Source organism: Phyllobates terribilis, unplaced genomic scaffold (assembly GCF_046119375.1).
Source record: "Phyllobates terribilis strain yellow unplaced genomic scaffold, ASM4611937v1 Scaffold_7__3_contigs__length_470593459, whole genome shotgun sequence".
Lineage (NCBI taxonomy): Eukaryota > Metazoa > Chordata > Amphibia > Anura > Dendrobatidae > Phyllobates > Phyllobates terribilis.
In genome coordinates, this window is record NW_027362767.1 from 260,951,449 (window position 1) to 260,965,152 (window position 13,704).

Sequence of the window (13,704 nt, forward strand, 5' to 3'; positions counted from 1 at the left end):
AGTGAGTGCAGCTCTGGGGTATAATACAGGATGTAACTCAGGATCAGTAATGTAATGTATGTACACAGTGACTGCACCAGCAGAATAGTGAGTGCAGCTCTGGAGTATAACACAGGATGTAACTCAGGATCAGTACAGGATAAGTAATGTAATGTATGTACACAGTGACTCCACCAGCAGAATAGTGAGTGCTGCTCTGGAGTATAATACAGGATGTAACTCAGGATCAGTACAGGATAAGTAATGTAATGTATGTACACAGTGACTGCACCAGCAGAATAGTGAGTGCAGCACTGGAGTTTAATACAGGAGGTAACTCAGGATCAGTACAGGATAAGTAATGTAATGTATGTACACAGTGACTGCACCAGCAGAATAGTGAGTGCAGCTCTGGAGTATAATACAGGAGGTAACTCAGGATCAGTACAAGATAAGTAATGTAATGTATGTACACAGTGACTCCACCAGCAGAATAGTGAGTGCTGCTCTGGAGTATAATACAGGATGTAACTCAGGATCAGTACAGGATAAGTAATGTAATGTATGTACACAGTGACTGCACCAGCAGAATAGTGAGTGCAGCTCTGGGGTATAATACAGGATGTAACTCAGGATCAGTACAGGATAAGTAATGTAATGTATGTACACAGTGACTGCACCAGCAGAATAGTGAGTGCAGCTCTGGAGTATAACACAGGATGTAACTCAGGATCAGTACAGGATAAGTAATGTAATGTATGTACACAGTGACTCCACCAGCAGAATAGTGAGTGCTGCTCTGGAGTATAATACAGGATGTAACTCAGGATCAGTACAGGATAAGTAATGTAATGTATGTACACAGTGACTGCACCAGCAGAATAGTGAGTGCAGCTCTGGAGTATAATACAGGATGTAACTCAGGATCAGTACAGGATAAGTAATGTAATGTATGTACACAGTGACTGCACCAGCATAATAGTGAGTGCAGCTCTGGAGTATAATACAGGAGGTAACTCAGGATCAGTACAGGATCAGTAATGTAATGTATGTACACAGTGACTCTAATGTATGTCCACCAGCAGAATAGTGAGTGCAGCTCTGGGGTATAATGCAGGATGTAACTCAGGATCAGTACAGGATAAGTAATGTAATGTATGTACACAGTGACTGCACCAGCAGAATAGTGAGTGCAGCTCTGGGGTATAATGCAGGATGTAACTCAGGATCAGTACAGGATAAGTAATGTAATGTATGTACACAGTGACTGCACCAGCAGAATAGTGAGTGCAGCTCTGGAGTATAACACAGGATGTAACTCAGGATCAGTACAGGATAAGTAATGTAATGTATGTACACAGTGACTCCACCAGCAGAATAGTGAGTGCAGCTCTAGAGTATAATACAGGAGGTAACTCAGGATCAGTACAGGATAAGTAATGTAATGTATGTACACAGTGACTGCTTCAGCAGAATAGTGAGTGCAGCTCTGGAGTATAATACAAGATGTAACTCAGGATCAGTACAGGATAAGTAATGTAATGTATGTACACAGTGACTGCACCAGCAGAATAGTGAGTGCAGCTCTGGAGTATAATAGAGCATATTTTTATATGTAAAATGGAGACACCCTTTACAGAGAGAACCAAGGTGCGATGTATGTACTGACTTTGTGAAGTGCAATTATAGTGGGTAGTCATATGTGATAATAACAATCTCTGTCCTATAGGGGTATAGTGAAGCTGGTCAGCTACGTTCTTCCTGTATACGCCGGGAGTCATCTTTGTGATGCATGTGTGGTGAGATTTTTTTTTTCTTTGAAAATGAAGTTCCCATGACATTTGCTGTCCGGGCCCTGGCCATCTTTAACAATGTTGTAGGAGCAGTGTAGATGCAGTGATGCCAGAGATATAGATATATATATCTATATCTCTCGACCCAAATAATGCCCTTATGACGCTTGTTACAATTAAGAACAGGAAGTTTTTTCATAGAGTCAGAGTAAACGCAAAGACATTTTAGCCAGTTGTTCATCTCCGGGGCCATATCATTGGAATTTGATGGTGGTTCACTCTCTATTCTGTCCTTTCTCGTAGGCCACGTGTAGTGGCGTTCTGCGTGGCACTGGAAAGCAGAAAATTGGGGCCATTTTTCATGCTGTCGGCTATTACATCATTGGTCTTCCGGTGGGAATCTCCCTAATGTTTGCAGCCAAAATAGGAATACTAGGTAATCGCTTCTTAAAATCGAATTATCCCATGTATACATCATGTGTCGTCCATTCCCTACCAAAGATGCGTTTAAGAGTCCTGCTTAGTGCCTTGACCAAACTGTAGCTTTGCTACCAAACATGAAACCCTAAAACTTAAGTGTAAGAGTGTGACTTTCCTATGAGCTCCCACAATCCACCACACTCTGGGATGTATTAGGATGCAGATCTGGATGCGAGTGGAGGATAAGCATTTTGATTAGAACTGTAAAAGATTAAAAGCAGGGTTCCCCTTTCAACTAAAAATCAGCAACATTTTTGATGCAGCTCTTGATGGGAATAGAGCATCAATATTTTATGTAAATTGTAATGATAAAACAGTAAGTGTGGAGTTGCCCTTTAAGCACATCACATAGAATATCAATATTTTACAGTGTGAGGAATGTAGAAAACACAAGCTGAAGTATCAGTATGGCTGCCAATGATATCACCGCTGCCTTGTTTGGTCCTAGGGTTCTGGCTCGGGCTCCTGCTCTGCGCTTTCCTGCAGATATTCACTTTCTTAGTCTTCGTATTCAAGATTGACTGGGAACAGGCGTCACAGGAGGTCAGTGTCCCCGAGTTGTAGGGCTGAGCAGCGGTCATGATGTGTGCTGTGACTTCACCATCTTATTCCTATCTTAGGCACAGGCCAGGGTCAGTCAGAGGGTGACACGAGACTTGCAGAACAATGCAGCCATTTATCAGGGTGCGGCCATGAGCGGTATGTAAACCTCTCTTCACCCAGTCGTCCTTTTCAGTCAAGTTGCTAAAATTTCCATTGAGCCTGAGATGCATCTGGTCCTGGGAAAGCTGGGTGCCAAGCAATGTGTTCACTGTTCCTGGTCATAGGGGTGTTGTTATGCAGGGGGGTACCATCATTGATCCCTGCCATACTGCATAGGGGGCTGGTGCCGAGTCTGGGGAGGCAGGGAACAACTTGCCAGTAATGGGAGGCCATATTCCTGGTCATATCTGGATGTAAGTGGAGGATAGAAGATGTTGCCCCTTGAGCCCTCGCTCTTGACCATCGCACTATTGACAATTTCCTAATTTTACAGAAATCACAGAAGAGCCCAGGACTTTGAGCTCCACGGACACAGAAGGTGACCAGAGGCCGGACCCCTTGCAGGTTGACTCCCCACACCCTGAAGGAACCTTTAGACCTTTATCCAGAAAGCAGCTGTTCCTGTGCAGATCTTTAGTTCTCCTCGCCGCGCTCACCTTACTAATGATTGGGATACTAATAAGGCTATGTGTTTGAGCGCAGCTCCAGGGAACTAAATGCAGCCATCGATTAAATCCATGCTGTCCAGGGACATCTTTCTGCCTCACGGATGATACTGGCAGGGTTTGGACCCATCTGGGCAAAACCGCAGCAGGCAGTAAAGCAGGACTGTGCCAGGAAGGCATCATCACATTTCATTTACAGAGAGCTTTATTTTTGGTGAAAATAAATTATACGCCAAGTCTCCAACATGGAGATGAAGCATGGAGACGTTCCCTGCATCACTGTATTACCGTATATGCCTTGTGTTCATTGTCAAGATCTTACATTATACCCTAGGGCTGAAACCTGTTCACCTGATCCTTCTCCGATGGCTGTTACAGTTGGATCCAGTTTACAAATTGTTTTTTCGTGCACTGATACATTGTAGCAAACTATCAGAAAAAATGAGATTTGTGCTGTTAATGTGATTTTCTGGACTGGATACATACAATATTAAAATATATATATATTTTTTTCCAAATACGTTTGCTCTGATTTTAGTCTCTGGATGTAAACATGGGAGTTTCTGTTCACCGACAGCAGGCAAAGAGCTGGGAAATAATGAGGTTTTCAAACAAAGACTTCTACATAAAAAAAAATGTCTAAGGCTATGTGCCCACGATGCAGAAATGCTCAGGATTTTTTCCTGAGCGTTTCTGCATCTCCCTGGCAGAAAAAACGCATGCGGATTGTACATGCGGATTGTACATGCGGATTGTACATGCGGATTGTACATGCGTTTTTCCTGCCAGGGACGTGCGGATGTGAAGCGTTCTTTACTTGCATTTCCGCATGCGGGTTGACAAGCGCTTTCCAAGCGATATTAGCATCACTTGGAAAGTGTTTGACAACTTGGTCACACTATATAAATCCATGCAGCCGGCCTGGATTTATATAGTGTGACCGAAAGAATGTCAAAAAATAAAAAATATACTTACCCTCCGATGGCCCGCGCTGTCTTGCTTCCCTCTGTCTCGGCTGCCGGCAGCAGTACACTGAAGGACCTGCCGACGTCAGCGTCGCGTGACCAGTCACATGACCATGACGTCAGCGCAGGTCCTTCATTCCATCGCGAAGTGCCGGGAAGCAAGGAGCGCAGCGCGGGCCGACAGAAGGTAAGTATACATTTATTTTTTATTTTACAGCTTTTTTAATGGTACCTGGGTGTGGATGAGACTCTCCTCTCCTCTCCACCTGGGTACCATCCGCACATTAGAACGCGCCAATTACGCAAGTACAGATGCAGTCTTGCGGAATTGGCGCGTTCTACTGCAAGTCAATGGCGGCAAAAACGCAGAGCTTCCGCAAAATAATTGGTAGTGCTGCGTTTTTTTCCGCAATGATAATCCGCAGCGGAAATTTCCGCAGCATGTGCACAGCACATGCGGATTATCATTGGGGGACATGGCAGACCTTCTACCATGCGTTTTTTAAGCGTTTCTGCAGCGTTTTTGCCGCTGCAGAAACGCTTAAAAAACGCATCGTGGGCACACAGCCTTAATACATTTTGTTATATACCATATACAGGTGCTTCTCACAAAATTAGAATATCATGAAAAAGTTCATTTATTTCAGTTCTTCAATACAAAAAGTGAAACTCCTATTATATAGAGTCATTACAAACAGAGTGATCTATTTCAAGTGTTTATTTCTGTTAATGATGATGATTATGGCTTACAGCCAATGAAAACACAAGAGTCATTATCTCAGTAAATTAGAATAATTAACAAAAAACACCTGCAAAGGCTTCCTAAGCGTTTTAAAAGGCCCTTTAGTCTGTTTCAGTAGGCTCCACAATCAGGGGGAAGACTGTTGACTTGACAGATGTCCAGAAGGCAGTCATTGACACACTCCACAAGGAGGGTAAGCCACAAAAGGTCATTGCTAAAGAAGCTGGCTGTTCACAGAGTGCTGTATCCAAGCATATTAATGGAAAGGTGAGTGGAAGGAAAAAGTGTGGTAGAAAAAGGTGCACAAGCAACCGGGATAACCGCAGTCTTGAAAGGATTGTTAAGAAAAGGCCATGCAAAAATTTGGGGGAGATTCACAAGGAGTGGACTGCTGCTGGAGTCATTGCTTCAACAGCCACCACACACAGACGTATCCAGGACATGGGCTACAAGTGTCACATTCCTTGTGTCAAGTCACTCATGACCAATAGACAACGCCAGAAGCGTCTTACCTGGGCCAAGGAGAAAAAGACCTGGACTGTTCTCAGTGCTCCAAGGTGTTGTTTTCAGCTGAAAGTAAATTTTGCATTTCATTTGGAAATCAAGGTCCCAGAGTCTGGAGGAAGAGTGGAGAGGCCACAATCCAAGCTGCTGGAGGTCTAGTGTGAAGTCTCCACAATCAGTGATGGTTTGGGGAGCCATGTCATCTGCTGGTGTAGGTCCACTGTGTTTTATCAAGACCAAAGTCCGCGCAGCCGTCTACCAGGACATTTTAGAGCACTTCATGCTTCCCTCTGCCGACAAGCTTTTTGGAGATGGAAATGTCATTCTCCAGCAGGACTTGGCCCCTGTCCACACTGCCAAAAGTACCAATACCTGGTTTACACACAACAGTATCACTGTGCTTGATTGGCTGCAAACTCGCCTGACCTTAACCTCATAGAGAATCTATGGGGTATTGTCAGAGGAAGATGAGAGACCCCAGACCCAACAATGCAGACGAGCTGAAGGCTGCTATCAAAGCAACCTGGGCTTCCATAACACCTCAGCAGTGCCACAGGCTGATCGCCTCCATGCCACATTGCCACATTGCCGCATTGATGCAGGAATTGATGCAAAAGGAGCCCGACCAAGTATTGAGGGCATTTACTGAACATACATTTCAGTAGGCCAACATTTCAGATTTTAAAAACATTTTTCAAGCTGTTGTTATAAAGTATTCTAATTTACTGAGATAATGACTTTTGTGTTTTCATTGGCTGTAATCCATAATCATCAACATTAACAGAAATAAACACTTGAAATAGATCACTCTGTGTGTAATGACTCTATATAATATAGGAGTTTCACTGTTTGTATTCAAGAACTGAAATAAATTAACTTTTTGATGATTTTTTAATTTTGTGAGAAGCACCTGTATATAAAAGCACTTGAATCCAGTGGTCTGCAGCCTGGTGATCTCCAGCAGCTGGGGAACTACAACGCTCAGAACATCATGGCAGCCTACAGCCACATATAGGCAGATACTGAATATATTAGATGACTAAAAGGAGATGCATCACTCAGTGTACTGGCTTAATATAAGGGGGACTAACAAAGGGGGTGATTTGAGGGTTACTACAAAGGGAGGAGCTCTGCACATATTAGCATTGTGCTCCCACAGAACAGACATGGATCCTGGTCTCCTCTGCAGGTTTTTATTACATTACAGCTCATTATAAAAATACTATAATACACTAACTGTCATCTCATCCCCTCACCCCATAAACACTCAGTCCGGTCTGATCACGTGCTCGGGGCATTTCCTCGTACGTCAGTGGCTTTACCAAGATTACCAGCCTCCCTCTTGAGGACATTCAATAATGTCTGTGAGCTTTCCAGGATCTGTAATAAACCCAAAAAGAGAAGCTGAAGACTCAAATATCTGCTACATGTGATGACCCCATAACATTCCTGTACGTATGAGGCCATATTATAGCAGTTATATTCTTGTACATAAAGGACAGAACCATAATACTGCCCCTATGTACAAGAATATAACTACTATAATACTGCCCCTATATACAATATAACTACTGTAAAACTGCCCCTCTGTACAAGACTATAACTACAAAAATACTATAATACTGCTCCTATGTGCAAGAATATAACTACTATAATACTGCCCCTATGTACAAGAATATATCTACTATAATACTGCCCCCTATGTACAAGAATATAACTACTACTGTATAATACTGCCCCCTATGTACAAGAATATAACTACAATAATACTGCCCCCTATGTACAAGAATATAACTACTATAATACTACCCCCTATGTACAAGAATATAACTACTATAATACTGCCCCCTATGTACAAGAATATAACTACTACTGTATAATACTGCCCCCCTATGTACAAGAATATAACTACTATAATACTGCTCCCTATGTACAAGAATATAACTACTATAATACTGCTCCCTATGTGCAAGAATATAACTACTATAATACTGCCCCCTATGTACAAGAATATGACTACTATAATACTGCTCCTATGTACCAGAATATAACTACGATAATACTGCCTCCTATGTACAAGAATATAACTACTATAATACTGCTCCTATGTACAAGAATATAACTACTATAATACTGCTCCTATATACAAGAATATAACTACTATAATACTGCTCCTATGTACAAGAATATAACTACTATAATACTGCCCCCTATGTACAAGAATATAACTACTATAATACTGCCTCCTATGTACAAGAATATGACTACTATAATACTGCTCCTATGTACCAGAATATAACTACGATAATACTGCCTCCTATGTACAAGAATATAACTACTATAATACTGTCCCTATATACAAGAATATAACTACTATAATACTGCCTCCTATGTACAAGAATATAACTACTATAATACTGCTCCTATATACAAGAATATAACTACTATAATACTGCTCCTATGTACAAGAATATAACTACTATAATACTGCTCCTATATACAAGAATATAACTACTATAATACTGCCCCTATATACAAGAATATAACTACTATAATACTGCTCCTATGTACAAGAATATAACTACTATAATACTGCCCCCTATGTACAAGAATAACTACTCTAATACTGCCCCCTATGTACACGAATATAACTACTATAATACTGCTCCTATGTACAAGAATATAACTATTATAATACTGCTCCTATGTACAAGAATATAATTACTATAATACTGCCCCTATGTAGAATAATATAACTACTATAATACTGCACCCATGTAAAAGAAAATAACTACTATAATACTGAAGAAGTAGGAGAAAAGCCAGGTCATCAAGGAATAGGTGCACGGATCCTGTACAGCATCAGAGGAGTAAAACGGAAAAAATCCAGCACTCTTTAGCGGACAACAAATAAATGTATAAGTAAAAACACCTTTATTAGTAGAAAAAAAAAGCCATAAAAAAGTCAGCACATGGAGAACAAAACTGACACGTTTTGAACACAATAAGGGTTCTTAGCCAAGGTAAAAGTGTTGATCTTTGTGTAGCAGAACTGCAGCGTGAGTGTCCGCATTTAAAAAAAATAAACAGTATCGCTGAGCCACGTTCTCACTTTGGTGTCTTTCTATACATCTAGAGATGGCAACAAAACACTACTGAAGGTGGGCGCTTTCCTGGCCGCATAATTAATAGGATATTTTCAGTTTTGTCTTGTAACATGGGGATAGATCTTTTAATGACATTTGGGACTTCTGAAATTAGTTGAAACAAATGAGTCGATTTTATTCCGGATAGCTGGAATGATTTTTATTTTTATCTTTGAGCATTATTATTATTATTATTATTATTATTATCTCTCTCCTATCAATGTCAGTCACAATGGAGCCTGCTCTGTATGATCCACTTAGGAGACTGATGAAAATGTAACTTATTCTGCAATTTATGTGACTCTTGTGCCCATTTAATGGGGTTTAAGGTGTTTCTTATAATTAACCCACTGGAATATTTTTAACCACGTGGCCTGGATGGCAAGATGTGGCCAACAAAGTTGAATTTACCTCTATGTTTTTAATAAAGAAAAAGACTGAGACCCCATTATCTGAATTCCCTGTTAGGGTGTGTGTGATATGTGAACTCAGTAAGCTATGAACAACGAGTGCATCAGATTTTTTAGCAGATCGCAATCAGACCAATGTTATTCAGTGGGGTAGAGCTGATGCACGATTTGTTTTGTTTTTTCACAGACAGAATCTGTCAGCGGAAAAAAACAGCATGCTGCATTTTCACTTTGGGTGAGTGGCATCAGATTTCATTCTAGTCTACGGGTGCGTGGAAAACATGGGACTGCATTCGGAAGACATCCAAGTACAGTCAGATTTCCGCAGACACACACAATGGAGAAGATGGACAAATTGTATCCTCCATCTTCTCCTTGGTGTGCAGATTTTCTCGGATGAGAGAACCATAGATCGCACTATGCCGGCACTCTGATCAGATGAGAGACTCTACATTTGTCTGACTGTAGCCTCCTAGTTCTATTCCTGTACACAGAGCAGTATTCCCTGTTGTGCCCATATTATGACACCCAGTGCTAGTCTCTACCTTCATGTAAGCAGCCTGTGTTTCAGCAATGGTTTTATCAAACTCGTTCCTAGACGCCATTTTCCTGGCGAGGCTCTCATTGACCCTGGACAGTTTTTCGGTGAGGATACGGATATCGTTCTGCAGCTTGTTCTTCTCCTCCTCCTCTTGCTGGATCTGTCGGTTTAGTTCATCTCTTTTGCTGCAGAGATCTTCAACACCTAAATCATCAGGGAAGACAGACTGTGGTAAGGAGGGAGGACACAAGCATTTTTTTAAGCCAGTATGGAATTAATTAACACCTTCAGATGATCATGATACAAAATATGAGCTATGAGAGGACGAAAGGAGTCAGAGATGAGGCACTGGCCATACACAGGAGCGGAGCTCTAGAAAAGGATAAGCCACAGCCTCTGGCAGAACAGGATGGAGGTACCTGGACGAGGGGAAGGTAAAGGAGGGGGACAAGTTGTGGCTGTAGGCAGAATTTAGGTGCCTAGCATACAATTCTTCAGCATGAAGAGTGGTCAGGTTTCATTGAAAGAATCATCACAGATGTCAAGAGTCCAGGGACGGGGGAAAGAGGACGGGACGGGACGGGGGAAAGAGGACGGGACGGGACGGGGGAAAGAGGACGGGATGGGACGGGGGAAAAGAGGACGGGACGGGACGGGGGAAAAGAGGACGGGACGGGACGGGGGAAAAGAGGACGGGACGGGGGAAAAGAGGACGGGACGGGGGAAAAGAGGACGGGACGGGACGGGGAAAAGAGGACGGGACGGGACGGGGAAAAGAGGACGGGACGGGACGGGGAAAAGAGGACGGGACGGGACGGGGAAAAGAGGACGGGACGGGACGGGGGAAAGAGGACGGGACGGGGGAAAGAGGACGGGACGGGGGAAAGAGGACGGGACGGGGGAAAGAGGACGGGACGGGGGAAAGAGGACGGGAGAGGGGAAAAGAGGACGGGAGAGGGGAAAAGAGGACGGGAGAGGGGAAAAGAGGACGGGACGGGACGGGGGAAAGAGGACGGGACGGGACGGGGGAAAGAGGACGGGACGGGACGGGGGAAAGAGGACGGGACGGGGGAAAGAGGACGGGACGGGGGAAAGAGGACGGGACGGGGGAAAGAGGACGGGACGGGGGAAAGAGGACGGGACGGGGGAAAGAGGACGGGACGGGGGAAAGAGGACGGGACGGGGGAAAGAGGACGGGACGGGGGAAAGAGGACGGGACGGGGGAAAGAGGACGGGACGGGGGAAAGAGGACGGGACGGGGGAAAGAGGACGGGACGGGGGAAAGAGGACGGGACGGGGGAAAGAGGACGGGACGGGGGAAAGAGGACGGGACGGGGGAAAGAGGACGGGACGGGACGGGGGAAAGAGGACGGGACGGGACGGGGGAAAGAGGACGGGACGGGACGGGGGAAAGAGGACGGGACGGGACGGGGGAAAGAGGACGGGACGGGACGGGGGAAAGAGGACGGGACGGGACGGGGGAAAGAGGACGGGACGGGACGGGGGAAAGAGGACGGGACGGGACGGGGGAAAGAGGACGGGACGGGACGGGGGAAAGAGGACGGGACGGGACGGGGGAAAGAGGACGGGACGGGACGGGGGAAAGAGGACGGGACGGGACGGGGGAAAGAGGACGGGACGGGACGGGGGAAAGAGGACGGGACGGGACGGGGGAAAGAGGACGGGACGGGACGGGGGAAAGAGGACGGGACGGGACGGGGGAAAGAGGACGGGACGGGACGGGGGAAAGAGGACGGGACGGGACGGGGGAAAGAGGACGGGACGGGACGGGGGAAAGAGGACGGGACGGGACGGGGGAAAGAGGACGGGACGGGACGGGGGAAAGAGGACGGGACGGGACGGGGGAAAGAGGACGGGACGGGACGGGGGAAAGAGGACGGGACGGGACGGGGGAAAGAGGACGGGACGGGACGGGGGAAAGAGGACGGGACGGGACGGGGGAAAGAGGACGGGACGGGACGGGGGAAAGAGGACGGGACGGGACGGGGGAAAGAGGACGGGACGGGGGAAAGAGGACGGGACGGGGGAAAGAGGACGGGACGGGACGGGGGAAAGAGGACGGGACGGGACGGGGGAAAGAGGACGGGACGGGGGAAAGAGGACGGGACGGGACGGGGGAAAGAGGACGGGACGGGACGGGGGAAAGAGGACGGGACGGGACGGGGGAAAGAGGACGGGACGGGACGGGGGAAAGAGGACGGGACGGGGGAAAGAGGACGGGACGGGGGAAAGAGGACGGGACGGGACGGGGGAAAGAGGACGGGACGGGACGGGGGAAAGAGGACGGGACGGGACGGGGGAAAGAGGACGGGACGGGACGGGGGAAAGAGGACGGGACGGGACGGGGGAAAGAGGACGGGACGGGACGGGGGAAAGAGGACGGGACGGGACGGGGGAAAGAGGACGGGACGGGACGGGGGAAAGAGGACGGGACGGGACGGGGGAAAGAGGACGGGACGGGACGGGGGAAAGAGGACGGGACGGGACGGGGGAAAGAGGACGGGACGGGACGGGGGAAAGAGGACGGGACGGGACGGGGGAAAGAGGACGGGACGGGGGAAAGAGGACGGGACGGGGGAAAGAGGACGGGACGGGGGAAAGAGGACGGGACGGGGGAAAGAGGACGGGACGGGGGAAAGAGGACGGGACGGGGGAAAGAGGACGGGACGGGGGAAAGAGGACGGGACGGGGGAAAGAGGACGGGACGGGGGAAAGAGGACGGGACGGGGGAAAGAGGACGGGACGGGACGGGGGAAAGAGGACGGGACGGGGGAAAGAGGACGGGACGGGACGGGGGAAAGAGGACGGGACGGGACGGGGGAAAGAGGACGGGACGGGACGGGGGAAAGAGGACGGGACGGGACGGGGGAAAGAGGACGGGACGGGACGGGGGAAAGAGGACGGGACGGGACGGGGGAAAGAGGACGGGACGGGACGGGGGAAAGAGGACGGGACGGGACGGGGGAAAGAGGACGGGACGGGACGGGGGAAAGAGGACGGGACGGGACGGGGGAAAGAGGACGGGACGGGACGGGGGAAAGAGGACGGGACGGGACGGGGGAAAGAGGACGGGACGGGACGGGGGAAAGAGGACGGGACGGGACGGGGGAAAGAGGACGGGACGGGACGGGGGAAAGAGGACGGGACGGGACGGGGGAAAGAGGACGGGACGGGACGGGGGAAAGAGGACGGGACGGGGGAAAGAGGACGGGACGGGGGAAAGAGGACGGGACGGGACGGGGGAAAGAGGACGGGACGGGACGGGGGAAAGAGGACGGGACGGGACGGGGGAAAGAGGACGGGACGGGACGGGGGAAAGAGGACGGGACGGGACGGGGGAAAGAGGACGGGACGGGACGGGGGAAAGAGGACGGGACGGGACGGGGGAAAGAGGACGGGACGGGACGGGGGAAAGAGGACGGGACGGGACGGGGGAAAGAGGACGGGACGGGACGGGGGAAAGAGGACGGGACGGGACGGGGGAAAGAGGACGGGACGGGACGGGGGAAAGAGGACGGGACGGGACGGGGGAAAGAGGACGGGACGGGACGGGGGAAAGAGGACGGGACGGGGGAAAGAGGACGGGACGGGGGAAAGAGGACGGGACGGGGGAAAGAGGACGGGACGGGGGAAAGAGGACGGGACGGGGGAAAGAGGACGGGACGGGGGAAAGAGGACGGGACGGGGGAAAGAGGACGGGACGGGGGAAAGAGGACGGGACGGGGGAAAGAGGACGGGACGGGGGAAAGAGGACGGGACGGGACGGGGGAAAGAGGACGGGACGGGACGGGGGAAAGAGGACGGGACGGGACGGGGGAAAGAGGACGGGACGGGACGGGGGAAAGAGGACGGGACGGGACGGGGGAAAGAGGACGGGACGGGACGGGGGAAAGAGGACGGGACGGGACGGGGGAA

The 13,704-nt window shown here is 48.5% G+C and overlaps 2 protein-coding genes across 6 annotated transcripts in view; one reads left to right on the plus strand and one right to left on the minus strand.

Annotated features, from left to right (window-relative positions):
• The window catches only part of LOC141154498 (multidrug and toxin extrusion protein 1-like), an 87,500-nt gene extending 83,563 nt beyond the window's left edge, over positions 1-3,937 (plus strand). Inside the window, exons 14-18 of one of the 4 annotated variants that reach the window (XM_073640524.1) lie at positions 1,709-1,778; positions 2,076-2,208; positions 2,701-2,795; positions 2,873-2,951; positions 3,289-3,933. In XM_073640524.1, coding sequence (XP_073496625.1) covers positions 1,709-1,778; positions 2,076-2,208; positions 2,701-2,795; positions 2,873-2,951; positions 3,289-3,491 — 580 coding nt within the window. In that variant the 3' untranslated portion in view covers positions 3,492-3,933. Of the gene's footprint in view, positions 1-1,708; positions 1,779-2,075; positions 2,209-2,700; positions 2,796-2,872; positions 2,952-3,288 lie in introns of all 4 variants that reach the window. The other 3 variants (XM_073640525.1, XM_073640527.1, XM_073640526.1) reach the window with 3 other exon arrangements.
• Positions 1-13,704, minus strand: part of SSNA1 (SS nuclear autoantigen 1) — a 48,744-nt gene that overhangs the window by 32,652 nt on the left and 2,388 nt on the right. The window contains exons 2-3 of one of the 2 annotated variants that reach the window (XM_073640529.1): positions 9,773-9,972; positions 6,928-7,051 (exon numbers count right to left, since the gene is read on the minus strand). In XM_073640529.1, the coding sequence (XP_073496630.1) occupies positions 6,953-7,051; positions 9,773-9,972 (299 nt within the window). In that variant the 3' untranslated portion in view covers positions 6,928-6,952. Of the gene's footprint in view, positions 1-6,810; positions 7,052-9,772; positions 9,973-13,704 lie in introns of those variants that run through there. The other variant, XM_073640528.1, reaches the window with a different exon arrangement.